Raw genomic sequence first — 18,787 nt, 5'->3', positions numbered from 1 at the left:
TGCGTGAGCAAGAGAGAGAGAGCGAGCGAGCCCAAGCAGAACAAGTAAACATTACAGAATTACATTTCCTCGTGTACGACACGCACCTGATTTTCTAATGCTAATTTTCGGGAAAAAATGTGCGCGTGGTACACATGTAAATACGGTATATAAAATCCAACATCTGTCTGTCAGTCTGTATTGTGTGTCCGCTTTTCATGAGAGAACTACTTAATGGATTTAGATTGGGTTTTTATATAATTTGCTTGTACATTCCGGTTGACTTTGCGACTTCTCTCATTGTGCTAAGTATCATAGTTCGCTTGTGGTACCAATTTATTTGAGTGAATCCGAGAGAGAGGCAGCAGGCAGAGGGTTGGGGATGGGGCCCTCCTCACTCACACGCCACCCTCGGGCGTATCTTACCTCCGCTTAGCTAGCAAACGAGAGAACTACTTAACAGAATTAGATCTGTTTTTTTTTCTAGAATTTGCTTGAATATTCCGGTTTGATTTTGTGACTTCTCTCATCGTGCTAAGAATCAAAGTTTGCTTCCCAGAGCGATATGCATTAATCCGAGACAGAGGCAGTGGGCCGAGGGGAGGGGTAAGCATGACGTCAGGAGTAGGGAGTCGGTCTACCTCTGCGCTTTGGAGCGTACCTTGCCTCCGCTTAGCTAGCGATACCTTTTTTGTTTATTGATTTTTGAAGTTTGTCCCGTTTCATTGCTACGCAGACAGAGCCGCGGGGAACGGCTAGTCAATACATATAAAAGGCAAAGCCCTCACTGACTCATCACTAATTCACCCACTTTCATATAAGTGGGAAGCTGAAATTTTGTGTGCTCATTCCTTGTAGTCTACTTACAAACGTTAGGTATGTTTCATGTCCTATTGCAACACCCAAGGGGGGTACCCCCTAAACTGTATATATACAGTGGGTACGGAAGGTATTCAGACCCCCTTCAATTTTTCACTCTTTGTTATATTGCAGCCATTTGCCAAAATCATTTAAATTATTTTTTTTCCTCATTAATGTACACACAGCACCCCATATTGACAGACAAAAAAAATAATTTTTGAAATTGTTGCAGATTTATTAAAAAAGAAAAACTGAAATATCACATGGTCCTCAGTATTCAGACCCTTTGCTCAGTATTTAGTAGAAGCCCCCTTTTGAGCTCATACAGCCATGAGTCTTCTTGGGAAAGATGCAACAAGTTTTTCACACCTGGATTTGGGGATCTTCTGCCATTCCTCCTTGCAGATCCTCTCCAGTTCTGTCAGGTTGGATGGTAAACGTTGGTGGACAGCCATTTTAGGTCTCTCCAGAGATGCTCAATTGGGTTTAAGTCAGGGCTCTGGCTGGGCCATTCAAGAACAGTCACAGAGTTGTTGTGAAGCCACTCCTTCGTTATTTTAGCTGTGTGCTTAGGGTCATTGTCTTGTTGGAAGGTAAACCTTCGGCCCAGTCTGAGGTCCTTAGCACTCTGGAGAAGGTTTTTGTCCAGGATATCCCTGTACTTGGCGCATTCATCTTTCCCTCGATTGCAACCAGTCGTCCTGTCCCTGCAGCTGAAAAACACCCCACAGCATGATGCTGCCACCGCCATGCTTCACTGTGGGGACTGTATTGGACAAGTGATGAGCAGTGCCTGGTTGTCTCCACACATACCGCTTAGAATTAAGGCCAAAAGTTCTATCTTGGTCTCATCAGACCAGAGAATCTTATTTCTCACCATCTCAGAGTCCTTCAGGTGTCTTTTAGCAAACTCCATGCGGGCTGTCATGTGTCTTGCACTGAGGAGAGGCTTCCGACAGGCCACTCTGCCATAAAGCCCTGACTGGTGGAGGGCTGCAGTGATGACTTTCTACAACTTTCTCCCATCTCCTGACTGCATCTCTGGAGCTCAGCCAAAGTGATCTTTGGGTTCTTCTTTACCTCTCTCACCAAGGCTCTTCTCCCCGGTAGCTCAGCTTGGCGGACGGCCAGCTCTAGGAAGGGTTCTGGTCGTCCCAAACGTCTTCCATTTAAGGATTATGGAGGCCACTGTGCTCTTGGGAACCTTAAGTGCAGCAGAAATTTTTTGTAACCTTGGCCAGATCTGTGCCTTGCCACAATTCTGTCTCTGAGCTCTTCAGGCAGTTCCTTTGACCTCATGATTCTCATTTGCTCTGACATGCATTGTGAGCTGTAAGGTCTTATATAGACAGGTGTGTGGCTTTCCTAATCAAGTCCAATCAGTATAATCAAACACAGCTGGACTCAAATGAAGGTGATCTCAAGGATGATCAGAAGAAATGGAAAGCACCTGAGTTAAATATATGAGTGTCACAGCAAAGGGTCTGAATACTTAGGACCATGTGATATTTCAGTTTTCTTTTTAATAAATCTGCAACAATTTCAAAAATTTTTTTTGTCTGTCAATATGGGGTGCTGTGTGTACATTAATGAGGAAAAAATTAATTTAAATGATTTTAGCAAATGGCTGCAATATAACAAAGAGTGAAAAATTGAAGGGGTCTGAATACTTTCCGTACCCACTGTAGATAGGAGAAACCCTCCCTACTATTTCTGTGACTTCCAATATACGTAGGAAGCCCAAATTTCCCATGCTCATCCTTTACACTATACTTACAAACGTTAAGTATGTTTCATTTCGCTGCTGTCTGTGAACTAACTTTCCAAAATAACGCCTTTTTAATGCCGTAAGGAACTTTTGGAATTAACCTCTCCTTTGGCGGTTTCATTCCTTATTTCCATTAACACAGCAGAGATGCACAAGGGCCGCCCCTGGTCCCCTTCCTTTTCCGCATGGCGCTGTCTGCATCTACCACGTGGTTGGCTCTCTGCCTATATACATTATTGTCAATCATGTTATGTTATTTTTAAAATGTTACCTTTTCTTTTCATAACTTCTTTAACACACTACTTTCCACGCGACGTGAGTATTTTGCTAGTTTTGTATAAGCCAGAAAACGGCAGTTTTTCAAAGCCAAAGGTCAGACATGCTAGAGAGCGAAGAATGGGCCCTTTGCTTAGAGAAGGGAGTGTCAAATCATTGTAGCCAGCAAGCTGAGATAGTAGGGGAGAGGATAGTCCTTATCAAACAGATAAGATGGACAGAGCGGGGTTTGACACCCCTTAACGTAGAATTATTGGTGGAATTAATTAGAGGCAGGACTAGAGCGATGGAATAGTAGAAGTCAGATGAGGAAGAATAAAGTCTGAAATGTTAACAATTGTAATAAAAGTAGAAGGTGCCCATGGCTGAGGGCTCATTGTTCCATCCTAAGTGAGTCTGTATGTGCATTATACAATAAAGTTTAATTCTGTTGTCTGTCCTGAGTCTCCGAAAGTGCCATCATTGGGGCTAAGGGTGCCCGTGTCAGAGGTGCAGGGGAGTATGTGGTCTGTTAAAGTCTTTGATGCACACCTTCATCGTTCTTGTGGAGTCCATGCCAGGATGGGTCAAGGCTGTTTTGGAGGCACCCAATTGCACCTTCACAATATTAGCCAGGTGGTCTCAGATCAATGTCTAACCAAAGTAGGCAACCGTTAATGTGACTTTCTCACAGACCTCCATAAGGGCACCACCAGATTCGGGAGGCAAAACAGAGCATGTCTCACCAACTATGGAAAAATCTAATATGTCACATCTTTCAAGTTTTCGGCAAATTGTGAAAACGATGTCACCCCTATAATTAACAATCTCTAGATTTCACTGTTCTTGAGCGTCACGTACACGATATCATTTTTTTTTCACAAATCAACAACACCCGCCATTTAAAATCATGCAGGCGCAGCATTTAAATCACGTGATTGTAATCCGACGTTTTCATTGGTAGGCGGTCTTTCCTTCTTGGTCAGTGGAGGTGCAAGGTCTTTGTCTTGCAGTGCGTAAAATGCTGTGTACATCACGCTGTGACCGGAATGAAGACATATTTGGCCATCACCAGTACTTTATAACATCAGGAAAGACCCAGTACCTCCAGAAAATACAAAAAACTCTATTCTGACAAAAAATAGCAGTTACTAGGTTTTTTCATCACACGTGAGATGTGCTGAGCATTCATTTATTCCGAGGCCCAGTTCCCCAGCCGCAAAAAGAGTGCATCAAAGTTTAATCTTCATCAATAAGTCATTAGCTCTCTTTTTAGTGGATTCCAGACAGATAAATACGCTTGTTAAATTATTCAGCCTTTGAGATCACTTTTACTGGAACTCAGTCCTCCAGTCGTTCATTATTTGTGCGTTACGAGGAGGAGGATAATTGTTCTCCTGTGTTTTATCACACAAAGCCATCATTATTCTATTGTAGCGCCTTCCACGGTGAAAAGTGTGACAAAAATCTTTTCTTCCGCTAAGAAATCACAATTTCATAGCCAAGCCGTGTGTGACCTTTTAATGTCGCATTTCTACTTCACATATAACCTTCAAGGAAGTGCTTTACAAAATAAATCAAAGTATAACAACAGACAGAGAGCCTAAGCAGAGCAACACCTGGTTAGTGCTCTCCATGGAGGGTCAATTCAGGAGTCAGCGGTGGGATTTTTAATGGTTTTCAGTGTGCAATCTTGGTCTTTACCCTGAAGGATACTATGGAAGCAAATTAACGGACATGCTCTGTGTCATGCAGAATGTATTGGGATTGTAATAATCACTGAAGGTGCTACTGTATATAAAATAGATTCATTAAAATACCTAAGGACAGAAGAAATTTGACAAACAAGAGGAGGACCATTCAGTCTGATTGGTGGGGGTGTCGTATCAATGCCAGATTGAGTGCGTCAGTTTTCCGACTCACAAGGCCATACGAGGTTACACTCGTTCATAATTGGTTCATGAGAAGCACCTTTTAATTGGATATGCATTTATTGAGCTAATAGCCAACCTGTTCCGATATCTCATCCAGATTCTTCTTAAAGGTTCTCAAGGTTTCTGCTTTCACTCCGTGACTCGGTCGTTTGTCCCAAATGCTTCCTGGTTTTCGTCCGAAATGCACTTCCCATTAATTTCCTACTGGTGTCCTCGAGTACACGAATCACCAAATCTACTTCGTTGATGCATTTGAGAGTTAGGATTACACATTTCGGGGGGTCTGCATTGGTAGAAGTTTGAAGCCAGGCTGCCTGGGGTGAGGCTCAGTGAAGACAACTTTATTGTTTTTTTTGGAGGCCTCACGACTCGTTTGCAATTTTGAGTGCACTCAATCACAACATTAAGATAATTTATACTTAATATATACATGGGTGTTATTTAGATATTTTCCATTTTTTCCACTATTTATTTGTGTACTTAATAATCTGTGTAACCAATATAAGTCTTTTGCAATGCTTTGTGTTGTCACTTGGTCTCATTCAGGCTTCAGGCAACTTCTCGCTTGTATTATCTTCTCATTTAATCTTCTTTTGAAGTGGTTCTTACCGTGAGTGTTGAGATACACATTTGGATTGCTTGATTGGTGGGGTTGTGATATTAATACCACGTTCAGCATTTCAATTCAAATGTTGTTTTTCTTACTCAGTAGACCTTACATACATAGGTCTGAATCGCAATCTGATTATTTGGATGGTCACCTACCAGGTAATGCTTATGGTTGGTCAGCCAGTTGGCAAACATCCGCCACATCTTCTCAGTAGCAAGAAACAGATCATAAATACGTGATATAGTATAGTACAAAGAGAACACAACACGTGTTTCGCCCTGATTGGCGCTCATCAGGTGTACGCACCTTTGCTTCCCCTTTATGGGAATCGAACCTCGGACATCCATGCCTGAAGCGAAGTCTCACACATTGTGCTACTGCGGCAGGTTCGCTGATTTGACAGCTTGAATATTGGAGTGTTTTATTCATAGGTTTGAATTCCAATCTCATTATTTGGATGGTTACCTACCAGGAAACGTTTGTGGTTGGTCGGCCAGTCACCAAACGTGTTAGATAGATATGATAGGCACTATATATAGTATAAATAGATAGATAGATAGATAGATAGATATGAAAGGCACTATATGATAGACAGATAGATACATATATAAATATGCAGATAGATATGAACGGCACTATATACAGTATAAAATTAGATAGATCGATTGCATGTCAATTTAAATGTCTTCTTTCCTACGGAGTACACTACATACAATTACACTTTCTCATAATATATTCATCACATTTGTAAAGGTGTTTGCTGAGAAAGGCACTATATAAAATGTGATTGATTGATTGATTGATTGATCGGTGGGGTGTTAAATTAATTTTATTACAGAGAGTGAAGGTTCAAATGTTGTCTTTACTGTCTCAGTAACTCATGTAAGGTTACACTTTTTCAGGACCCACTCATTAGAAGCCTCTTGTAATGGTGTATGCTATGAAAGGCACTATATAAAGTCTGAGCCATTGATTGCTGGGGTGTAGCATTGATATTAGTGAGAAAAACGCTATATAAATGTAAAGAATTATTATTATATTAAAAGTTGAAAATTCTGATCTCATCTTTCTGTCTCAGTAACTCACGTAAGGTCACACTTACTCATTAGAAGTATCTTGTAATGGTGTTTGCTATTTAAGGCACTATATAAGAGTTTGACTGATTGGTGGGGTGTAGCATAAATGCTAGACTGAGTATATTAATTCAGATTGTGTCTTTTATTCTCTGTATATACATCTCATCAACTATCTCAACTAACTCATGAGGGTAACTCATAATCCACCGACAAAAGCGCGATAGACATATGAGCCCCGACAAAAACGCGACGGACAACTGAGCGCCGACAAACCCGCTAACTGGTTTTCGACAAATGCGCTGACAAAAGTCGCGAGAGAGGCCAAGAGAGTGGGACGCGTACGTGCGCATTATGTACACATTATGTGCTAGGTTATAACTGTTATAACTGCTGATGGCATGCCGCGAACAAATAACTCAGTCGAGGGTTGGCATAACGCGTCGTATACAAAGCGGAATTACCAGCAGTCAGGCAGCCAGCAAGTCTAAATACGCTCAACTATCAAGACGTCTTGCTGCAATTCGTCCTACATATGCAGGGCGTGATCTTAAGGACTATCTGCGTGCCGTGTCTCATAATATTGACTTCTAAAATAAACATTATTATATATGCTTTAAACTAGTAATTCATGTTTAATGAAACTTTTGCGATTTTGTCTGCGCGATTTTGACGGCGCGTTTTAATCGGCGCTATTTTGTCAGTATGTCTATCGTGCAAATGTCGGGTCACACTGTTTTATGGCAGATCTTGTAATGAAGTCTTCTGTGAAAGGCACTATATAAAGTTTGATTGATTGATTGGAGAGTAATATTAATACCAGCGTCAGCATGCCAATTCATATTTTTATTTTCAGTTGCCCATATAATATATATACTTAGTCTTAATCAATTCATTTTGTAATGATTTTTGCTGAGAGAGACGCTATATGGCACCTGACCGATTGGTTGACGGGAGTGTGGCATTTCTACTCATTTAAGTTTTCTTCTTAGTGATCCATATAGGGTCTATTCATGATCGTATAGGGCTTTAATTCTATATGGTGGCGCAGAAGGTAGCAGTCCTGGGTTCAAATGTTGGTTCTGATCTCTGCCAGCGTGGCCCAGACCGAGCCAGTGTTGGGGTGTTGGTGTGAGTGCCTCATTTAAATCTGCCCTCTAGTGGCAGCACTGCCGATCCATGGTTGCCTCTAACAGAAGACAAGTCAATTTTTTAATACTGTCAGCTTGCACTTTGTAAACAGTCAGTGCGCTATGGAGACAGTCAGCTGTTAAGTGCCGTGTGGCATGGCTGTCATTTAAGACGGTGCTTTTCTACCAGGGCACTGAAAAACTAAGAATTTACAGAGTGACGTTTAACAGTTAAGACCGAGCTGCAGATGCATTTCATTTATAAACATCAAGGCTGGGTGGAGAAGTAATAGGGAATGGACAGAAAGAAAGAGAGCGACCCTTTCTAAGTTAGGGTCCCCTTATGGACACAACATAGAGCCCCCAATGATTTTGGTACATTTTGAATAAGTCACAAAAACAGCAGATGAATAGTGAGTGCTTGTATCTGGAGAGTCTTACCGGAGCCCCCTTCTCCCCCATTGGTCCAGGGGGTCCGGAACCACCAGGACGTCCAGGAAGTCCAATAGCACCTGCCTGTCCGGGAGGGCCTCTTTCACCACCGGCACCCTAAAGCAGAGTAAAAGAGAAAAACAAAATGATAATAATAAGGTTGGAGAGCAGGATCAGGGCCCAAAACAAGATGTGAATATCAGAGTTTGTAATGACGATTGCTGATCCACGAGGACGCCTTTCACCATATCTTCAGGCCTTCTCTGAAAGGTATGCAGGACCACACATCTACCAAGAGATTATTTTTTTCTCTCTTTGTCTTTATATTGATTGTGCAGAGGTCAAAAAAAAAAAAAATAAATAATAACGCCTGCAGCTGCTACGCATTGCGCTTCAGCAAACTACCTGACATGTTAACACACATTTCTAAATATTCGGCAGAATCCGCCAGGATTCCTTTCATTAAGAGCATGTCTGTCAGAGATCGGGGAATGAAAGAAAGAAAGGAAAAAAAAAAGAAAAATTTGACAATTGTTGAGAACTGACAAAGACCATTAAAGGTGTGTGGCAGATTTACGATGCAAAGAACAGGACTACACGCCGCTGAGGAGGAAGAAGAGACAGAGCCAAGTGTTAAGCTTGAACATCAGGATAAGACGATCCTGGACGCTCATACAGTCACGCACTGTAAACGTTACAACACGACGCGCTCAACCTCTCTTCGGTCACAAACTTCATCACTTTCTAAGCTGGAGTGGGTAGCTGATCAGTTTAATTATTGGATTAAAAGAACACAAAATTACCAAAGAAATGGAGCAAACCTGAGAAGAGGCTGCCTTGGTGATCTAAAAGTAACCAGAAAAGAGAGGAGGCAGTAAACTACATTCCATAAAATTCAACTACTTAGAGGAAAAAAACAGGGCCACATGTCGGGATAACACTTGTGCCATATATATGATATTATTAGAGATGATAATAAATTTTAAATTGTTTTCAGCACTATAAAATTATTTGTTTAAGCAATAGCAAAATTAAGACTGTGTTAGGAATAGGATGCACAATACATCAGGACTGAGAAAATTCCAAAAAACCTACATGTTTAAATTGGTACAGCACTTTGGAGTTTTCATTACTGGAAGTAAACGTCAGTTTTTCTGTTAAGCCCACCCTTCGACACTAGCTTTTGCAGTTTTAGAATAAAGACTGCATCATACCCTACACCCAATCGGAGTATCACATGGGTGACCCACCACCACTGCTTTGACACAATCTGGACTCCTTGTGGGAATTATTAATACAATGTGATTGGGACTTCACTGGGGAGCCCCCCATTACTTTGATGTGATTGAGACTTCACAGGGGGAATTATTGCTTTGACTCAAATGGGTCTTCGTGGCTATCAAGAGGGAAACGGTGCAGAGTGCGGCTCGTCACACCATGGGGGCAGGCGATTGGGAGGCTGGAGTAAGATGGGGGGTTTGGAGTTATCTGTCATTTGCTTTGAACAATTTTGGTACCAGTACTGAGGTCCGAAAGCGGCTCTTGATAGCCAAGTTAAAAGTTTACCATGAATCCAACACTGTTTGGGAATAGTTATATCGTGTGGCGTAGCGTGTCCACTGCACATCTATACTGGTTCAGTAGTACTGTTGGTGATGGCGACCACTGATTTGATGTATTTATTTATTTAAAGATCTGATGCAAAAAGGCACAAGTACCCCAAAGGACAATTAAAGATCTATCTATCTATCTATTATATATTGACATTCACATTATCTATCTATCTATTATATAGTGCATTCACATTATCTATCTATCTATTATATAGTGACATTCACATTATCTATCTATCTATTATATAGTGCCATTCATATTATCTATCTATCTATCTATTATATAGTGCCATTCACATTATCTATCTATCTATCTATTATATAGTGCCATTCACATTATCTATCTATCTATTATATAGTGCCATTCACATTATCTATCTATCTATCTATCTATTATGCCATTGCCATTCTATTATATATGCTATCTATCTATCTATTATATAGTGCCATTCACATTATTATCTATCTATCTATTATCTATCTATATTATATAGTGCCATTCACATTATCTATCTATCTATCTATCAGTGCATGCAGTAGAGATTGTTACATCTACAGCCTTTCAATGGCACAGGGTATAATCCTCAACTCAGCTACAGAGTTATACCAGGTATTGTTAATAACCACACATGTAATATTAGACTAAATGGTCCTGATTAATCACTGTGAACGTAGCTGTGTAGGCTATTGGGGTTTTCCAATATCTTTAGTCCTTATCAGACCTGGAGGTGGAGGTGGTGATTATCTGATTTGTTATATTAATCTTGAGACTAACGGTTACCTTACTGAAAATATTTCATTAGTTCGGGGTATAATCATTTACTCACCTAAAGGGGTTTAACCGGTGCTGTTAATTATCCCACATATAATATTTGTGACCCAACATTTGCGCGATAGACATATGCGCGGCGACAAAATAGTGCCGATTAAAACGCGCCATAAAAATTGCGCCGACAAAATCGCGAAAGTTTCATTAAATATGAATTACTAGTTTAAAGCATATATAATAATGTTTATTTTAGAAGTCAATATTATGAGACGCGGCATGCCATCAGCACGGCACGCAGATGGTCCTTAAGATCACGCCCTGCATACAGTATGTAGGAAGAATTGCAGCAAGGGCGTCCCTCTCTCTTGGCCTCTCTCGCGATTTTGTCGTGGCGATTTTGTCGGCGCGCATTTGTCGAAAACCAGTTAGCGGGTTTGTCGGCGCTCATTTGTCCGTCGCGGTTTTGTCGGGGTGCATATGTCTATCGCACTTTTGTCGGTGAACCATAATATTAGTCCAAGTGTTCAGGAGTAATCGCACTGAGAGTAAGTAGGCTGTATAGGCTATCGTGGTTATTGCATCTTTAGTTGTTATTAGAGCTAGAGGTGCTGATTATCTGATATGCGATATTAGTCTCGAAGATAAATTTGATGATAATGTTAATATTTAATAAGTACTTGCAATAGTGAATATCATATCAAATACAGTGGTGACTATAATTTAACAGTTTATTGTTTATAGAAATTGATTATCATCACAAAGTATTATCTATGTACAGGGAGATTCACTCGAAAGAGACCCCGAATATTCTGTAATAACTCTCGCTAGGACGAAGGAATCTGAACGAAACAACGTCCAATGTGCTCCTCACTAAATGAAGCTTTGAACAAACCGGTATGCCCCTATATCAGAGTGATGACGTAGGCGCTGGACAGCTGTTGTGATGTTTAACCTCTTCTGGGTGCATACCACCCGTACCCCTTCACTAAGTCACTCGACTTCTCATCAGGGTGGTGGTGTACAGTATTGAGCAGCGCGTCTTCATGGTGTGAACCTATTGGGTCATCAACGTCAGAATCAACCGGATGATCGCGAGTTAACTGAAGGTTACAAGATGGAGCAACGTGTCACACATCGGCAAGGAGCATGGAAGAAACTGAGCCCTTCTTTGGCAACAGGGTCATTTCAAAGGGACTGCGGCCACCACGGTCGCGGGATCTGACACCACCACACTTCTTCCTTTAGGCTCTGCTCAAAGGAAAAGTCTTATCGGAAAACAAGCCTCGCACTGTGGAAGATTTGAAGGAAAACATCCAATGTGAAATTGCTGCTATTCCCCTGAGACGCTTGTGATACGTTCAGGAACATGGAGCGTCACGTCAAAATGTGTCTGGCAGAAAACGGAAACCACTTCCAGCATCGCATGTGATGCAATCGATTACACATACGTCAAGGTATATAACGTATTTTTTTGGTTCACATTGCTTCATCCTAACGGGAGTAACAACAGAATATTCGGGCCTCTTTCAAATTAAACTCTTTGTATATATCTATTGATAATGCGTTAATTAGTGGAGGCAGAAGTGATTATCCTATTTGAAATGTTAGTGTGATTGAGGTGAATATTCATGTAGTATATAATATGAGACCAGCAGTTATCATGTTTTTTATATTAACTTGGGGATTCAATGATCATATTTCCTTTAACCTAGTCCATGGGTCTGCTTTGACATCTTTAATATTTTAATTGCCAAGAGGACTTTTAAGTTTAGCTCCGTTTTTTCTTTTGCATTTCCATAGGGTTCTACTCAAACGCATTGCACTCCACTGGTCTTGGCGAGTGACAACTTTCAGTCTCGTACGGTGGACAGCACCACACACACAGACCTCTTTGTCCAGTGAGGGATTCATTCTGTCAGCCCTGGTGATCTGCTGGCTGTTCATTTAGACATGTGCTATCTTTGATTTAGGTGTGTGAAGGTATCACCCTTTGACTATTTATGTAATGTCTAAAGCTCATTTTGACTTCACTTGGGATTTGGTATGGCGAGATATCAATAAGCTGGTCAACAGAAGAAGCAACATTTAGATACATCTTAAAGACAGATGGTGCCAAATGGCCTCTTTCCTTTATGACAGTTACATACCCTTTAGATTCAAAGAAAGGCTGTTTAATGAATGATCATATTTACTACAATTTACAAGATTTAATTAGTGCAAACGAATAGCAGGCTTCGCTATACCAGAGAAAGCTAACTAGAGCTCAGAATTACCCATCTTCCTTTTTAAAATCTGACTGAAGTTGCTCTCAGCAGGTAAATTCTGATATTTTAGGTTGTTAGTATTGCAAAATGTATTTATAATGCAACTCTTATCACATACAACACCCTCTGAGTAACAGCAAGTCACAAATAATAAAAAAACAGAAACAAAAAAGGAGCAAAACTTACTGCTGGACCAGACGGTCCGGTGGGTCCCTCACCTCCTTTTAAGCCTGCAGGACCCTGAAAAAAAAAATACAACACACACGTACATCAATCACATAGAAGATGCTGTTGACAACCAAAGTGATCCATTGGGGTGCTGACCATCCACTTAGATTCTTCTATTCCAAGTCAAAAGAATATCTGGAACCCCCTCAATGGTAGATGGGATAGAAAAGACAATGCCAACCTGCTGTTTGAAAAGACCCTGGTCCTTTAAAGTGTGTGACAATCTGCTGGGAAAGCTCTACAAGTCCACAGTGGCAGGCTGGTACAGTAACACCAAAAGCCTGAATAGGCCAAGGGTGGCCACTTATAGAGGTGGAGTGGTGGCTCTGAGGTTAGGGAATCTGGCAATCGGAAGGTTGCTGGTTCGAATCCCATAAATGGCAAAAAGGCAAAAGGCACTCTTTGAGCAAGGCCCTTAACCTGCAATTGCTGAGCGCTTTGAGTAGTGAGAAATATAGTGCTATATAAATGCAAATAATTATAGTGCAGAACTAAACCAACACTCACTGAAGGCAATGGCAGAAAAGAGGACAATTGTACAAATTAGAGGACCACAGGACTGATGCTGTTCATTGTCTCCATGACACATGAAAATGAAAGTGTCTTAGAATGACTTCGATAAAAGGCTCTGCTGGGGATCATGTTGGCTTATAGCCTCCTACTTTCATGTCCATCTTCAACCTAGGTTGTTAAATAAATCTATCTATCTATCTATTGACCACAAGGGGGCAAACGCCCTAGTTGCACTGGGGGCCATGGGTGCAGAGCTTGGAAGCTCAACCCTGTAGGGGCCTGTGGTCACCGCCAGGGGCTGCCCTGGTGCCTGAAGAGCCCTGGACCTCAGCACTTCTGCCACACCAGGAAGTGCTGGGGGGAAGAAGACTGGGGACACCCGGAGGGCTTCCGAGTGCGCAGCCGGCACTTACGCCACACAGGGGAGTGTCCGCGGAGGAGTGTCGGGGAGCAGCTGGAGCCCATCCGGGCTGCTATAAAAGGGGCCACCTCCCTTCATTCGGAGTCAAGAGTCGAGTGGAAGTAGACAGGAGTCTGGTGAGAGAGGAGTGGAGGCGGCTAGAAGGCAGGCACTGGACTGTAAGGCCTGGACATTGGGGAATCGGTGCTAAAGGCACTGGGTTTGTGCATGGACTTAAGACTTTTAAATATTGTATATAATAAACATGTGTGTGCTGGGTGACAAACCGTTGTCCATCTGTTTGTGTCTGGGCCACGTTCCACACTATCTATCTATCTACCTTTTTAATCTTGCCATCTATCTATCTATCTATCTATCAACCTTTTTAATCTATCTATCTAACATTAATATCTATCTGTTTAATCTTGCCTACTATACCATCTATCTATCTATCTATCCATCTATCTATCTGTTTAATCTTGCCTACTATACCATCTATCTATCTATCTACCTTTTAAATCTTGCCATCTATCTATCTATCTACCTTTTTAATCTTGCCATCTATCTATCTATCTATCTGTTTAATCCATTTATCTATCTATCCATCTATCGTGTGTCATGCACATGCATGTAGTTGCCATTCAAACCAACTTCAGCCCTCCCCACTTATTCCCACCTCACCACCCCAGAAGTGGAAAATCCCAAAGACTGAGAGAATTACCATTGCACCAGGCGTTCCACGTTCTCCAGGGAAACCTCTCAAACCGGCGGGACCACTTTTCCCAGGTAAACCAGATGGGCCTGGATCCCCCTAAGACAACAGTTGGCAAGAAGAAGAAAAAGGAAGAAGATGAGTCATTAGGTCACAGAGGAGGGCAGACTGCCAGAGGGCCCTTTTCTTCTTTGTTTTTAAACTCATTTTAACACCGGCTAATAAAATGTTAAAACAATAAAGATAAATATGGAGTCAGTGATTTGCCCAACAAGCTCAAGTTTGCCAGGTGGGCAAAAGATGTCAAACAGGATGGTAGCAAAATCCTGGCTAGTTTATTTTGATGCAAGCAAATGAAGATCAGGTCCACAAAAGAGCAGTATACACAGTGAGTGTAAATGGTGTCCAGGAGGCCATTGTGATTTCTCCGGATAGAAGTATTCATCTATAAAGAGACAGGGCACTGGTGTCCCACACAAAGACCAGGCAGCTCAGTATTCAACTGTGTTAGGTTATCTGTGTAGATGGGTTGTCTGCTAGCGGTGTCCTGTGCTGAAAGTTTCTGCAACTCCAGATTTGACTTAATGTAATTTTCATTAGCCAATCAGCAATGCAGAAAACATTTAGTTTAGTGCAGTAAAGAGAAAACCCTTATCCAATCAAGTGAGTTCACTAATAGCGCTTTTCCACTGCATAGTACGGCACAGCACGGTTCAGTACAGCTCACCTTGGTTCGGCTCAGTTCGTGTTTCGACTGCAGTTTAGTACCGCTTTAGAGTGGGCGGGATTATTCACGTGTCGTTATAGTTGCGCCGCCTCTACTGCCGCGACATCATCGAAACGCCTGGCGACCTCCTGAAAACTTTTCATTCCGCTGCCGCCCATCCAGCTCTCGCTGGATCCGCTCCTCGGCTACCAACGAGGAACGTCTGTACTTCCTCAATAGACCACGAAACAGCCATTTTTGGTTAAAACAAAATGGTGCGTCCGAACCTTCGCTGGCTGTGCTAAAAATCTAGCGGGTCTGTTGTGTCTCGTGTCGCAAGTTCAGTGACGCAGTAATGACGATTTTCTCCGGCCAATCAGTGACCAGCAGAGTTTACACGTCACATTTTAGTAACGGTTCGGCGCGCTTGGAACCTCGGCTGAGGTGGTACTAAAAAAAGGACCAGGTACCAGGTACTGTTCCCAGTGGAAAACCCCCCAAAAGTGAGCTGAACTGAACCGTGTCGTGCCGTACTATGCAGTGGAAAAGCGCCAATTATGGCCATGTGACATCTCAACATCTATTAGAGAAAAGGATGCCTTTAGTAGACCTGGATCAGGTACCCACGCTGTTCCCTCTGCTCTTGAGACTAAACCGGTTTAATTCTCTGAGTCTGTCACAGTAAGAGCAAATTCAGCTGCATCAAAAAATAAAATCATCAAGCACGTTAGGACCACCTTAAACTGCCACCTGTAGTTTGTTACAACAATGGAGCCTAAAGGACAAACGGCCAAAAAATAAATATCAGGGAAGGGTTTCCTCAATAGCAAGCAACAATAATGAAGAGCAGACAGCTGTTGACATCTCAGTCAGTGTAAGACACACTGCAGTCTGCGGGACGTTTACAATCATCACAGGTGAGCATCCAGCCCAAAACAAAACAAATGCATCAATAAAACTGTACAATGACTGCAACCCACATCCCTCTTCCTACCTTTGATCCTTCTTTGCCAGCTGCACCGGGGAGACCTTGCTCCCCAGGTGGTCCAGGTGTCCCTGGGTGTCCTCTTTCGCCCATGGGTCCGGTTTCTCCACTTTTGCCCTGCAAAGGATAGGAGGTTAGAGACACAGAAGAATTCCAATAGGCGACTCCGACACTTCGATCATGTAGAAGTCCACTGCTTGGTCACACTGCTTCCACCGCAGTGTTATCATCAATACAGAGGAGGTCAGGCAGATAGCCGGGAGGGGTCACAAGGTAAGCTGGGGTTCGGGGGTAGTTAGCAACAGGGAAGAAGAATTGTAATAATTCTAAAAATAACATCATAATAATAGCACTACGTGTCTATACTGTGCCAGTGTGTGCTTGTGTAAATCTGGCATGTATATTCCAAAGCATCCTCTTGGCAAAAGCTAAAAATGCATTATATTACTACATAATCATCAAAATACATTTCAATAGTTGGCATTAATATATTTGTCTGTGTAATATACTAGATTTTATGTCTATCTATTATATAGTGCCCTTTACTATCTATCTATCTATCTATCTATCGACTTTCATACCCATCTATCTATTATATAGTGCCTTTCATACCAATCTATTATATAGTGCCTTTCATACCAATCTATCTATTATATAGTGCCATTCACGATCTATCTTATAGTGCCTTTCATATCTATGTATCTAATATATAGTGTCTTTCACTATCTATCTATTATATAGTGCCCTTCACTATCTATCTATCTATCTATCTATCAGGATGTTAGTTGCTGCAGTCGTGTGTCGTTTGTCATGGAAATTTCTAGCAGCAGTGCTACTGTTTGTGATGTGCCCTCTACTGGAATATAAAAGACATTGCATTTTACTGTTACATACATTATAAAACACATTCCAATAGATATTGCATTGCAAACATCATCACTTGATACACCCAACAGAATATAACTGCCTGACAGATAGAAATATAGGACTGATTTCTTTAAATATTGGTAATAGCTTCATTTTCTATATGAATATTGTATTTGAATGAAGAAAACACTAATTTATTCAAATAACTGAAAATGAAATAAAGATTTCACCTCAGTCTTCCTTGGTCTAAAGAAACCTTGAGAGCAAAAATTAAAGCTCTTGACACTAAACAGCAAGGAGAAGTAGCTCTCAATGAAGACAGTGTTTACTGTACATAAGGAAGAACTTCTGCTTCAATATGAGAGGAGTTATGTAAGCATACAAGTAACACAACAGGAAGTATTTAGGTAAACAAGAGATTTATCCATATATGTGACCCTATTCGGATTCAGCGGGTTAGGAAATGGATGGATGGATACTGCTCAAAAAATTAAAGGAACACTTTTTAATGAGAGTATAGCATCAGGTCACTGACACTTGTGGACTATTGATCTGGTCAGCAGAGGGGCTTGTTCCTCAGTTTCAGCTGCTTTGGTTCATTAGAGGGGCAGCAATGAGACGACCCTCAAACAGGAATGAATGGGTTAACAGGTGGAGGCCACTGACATTTTTCCCTCCTCATCTGTTTTGTCACTCGTTTTGTGTTTGGCTACAGTCAGTGTTACTACTGGTAGCATGAGGCCATACCTGGACCCTACAGAGATGGCACAGGTAGTTCAACTTCTTCAGGATGGCAGGCACATCAATACGTGCCATTGCCAGAAGGTTTGCTGTGTCTCCCAGCACAGTCTCAAAGGTATGGAGGAGATTCCAGGAGACAGGCGGAGTGGTGGCTCTGAGGCTATGGATCTGCACTGATAATCAGAAGGTTGCCAGTTCAAATCCCGTAAATGCCAAAAGGGACTCTGCTCTGTTGGGCTCTTGAGCAAGGCCATTAACCTACAATTGCTGAGTGCTTTGAGTAGTGAGAAAAGAGCTATATAAATGCAAAGAATTATTATTTATTATTACAGGAAGTTCCTCTAGGAGAGCTGGACTGGGTCCCTCGTAGAAGGTCCTTAACCAATCAGCAGGACTGACCGGTAACTGTTCCTTTGGGCAAGGAGGAACAGGATGACCACTGGCAGAACCTACAAAGTGACCTCCAGCAGGCAGGCAGGCAGGCAGGCCACTGGTGTGAATGTCTCTGACCAAACAATCAGAAACAGACTTCAGACGTCCTCTAATGGGCACCGTGGAGCTCAATTGGCATTTGCCATAGAATACCAGAATTGGCAGGTCCACCACTGGTGCCCTGTTCTTTTCACAGATGAGAGCAGATTCACCCTGAGCACACGTGACAGACGTGAAAGGGTCTGGAGAAGCCGTGGAGAACGTTATGCTGCCTGTGACATCATTCAGCATGGCCGGTTTGGTGGTGGGTCAGTGATAGTCTATCTGGGGAGGTAATTAGGACAGCAACCTGCACAGTGAGGCCCAGGAGTGGTTTAGGGTTTTGCCTCTGTGTGACACTTTGCGTTTTCCCTGTCTTCATGCCTCCATTATTTCCTGCAGGGTATGTGAAGCCACTTGCTTCTGTTACTTTGGAGCTTGGGTGTCACTTTATTCTTGGCCACTGGTGATGATAC

The 18,787-nt window shown here is 41.9% G+C and overlaps 1 protein-coding gene across 5 annotated transcripts in view; it reads right to left on the bottom strand.

The window, feature by feature from the left end:
• The window catches only part of col5a3a (collagen, type V, alpha 3a), a 292,461-nt gene that overhangs the window by 78,999 nt on the left and 194,675 nt on the right, over window positions 1-18,787 (bottom strand). For all 5 annotated transcript variants that reach the window (XM_039772887.1, XM_039772888.1, XM_039772889.1 and 2 more), the window contains 4 exons: window positions 16,242-16,349; window positions 14,551-14,640; window positions 12,875-12,928; window positions 8,052-8,159 (listed from right to left, as the gene is read on the bottom strand). In XM_039772887.1, the coding sequence (XP_039628821.1) occupies window positions 8,052-8,159; window positions 12,875-12,928; window positions 14,551-14,640; window positions 16,242-16,349 (360 nt within the window). The remainder of the gene's footprint in view (window positions 1-8,051; window positions 8,160-12,874; window positions 12,929-14,550; window positions 14,641-16,241; window positions 16,350-18,787) is intronic.

This window comes from Polypterus senegalus, chromosome 12 (assembly GCF_016835505.1).
Source record: "Polypterus senegalus isolate Bchr_013 chromosome 12, ASM1683550v1, whole genome shotgun sequence".
Classification (NCBI taxonomy): domain Eukaryota; kingdom Metazoa; phylum Chordata; class Cladistia; order Polypteriformes; family Polypteridae; genus Polypterus; species Polypterus senegalus.
The sequence above is the reverse complement of the archived record's forward strand: the minus strand, read 5'-3'. Positions and strand labels throughout refer to the sequence as shown.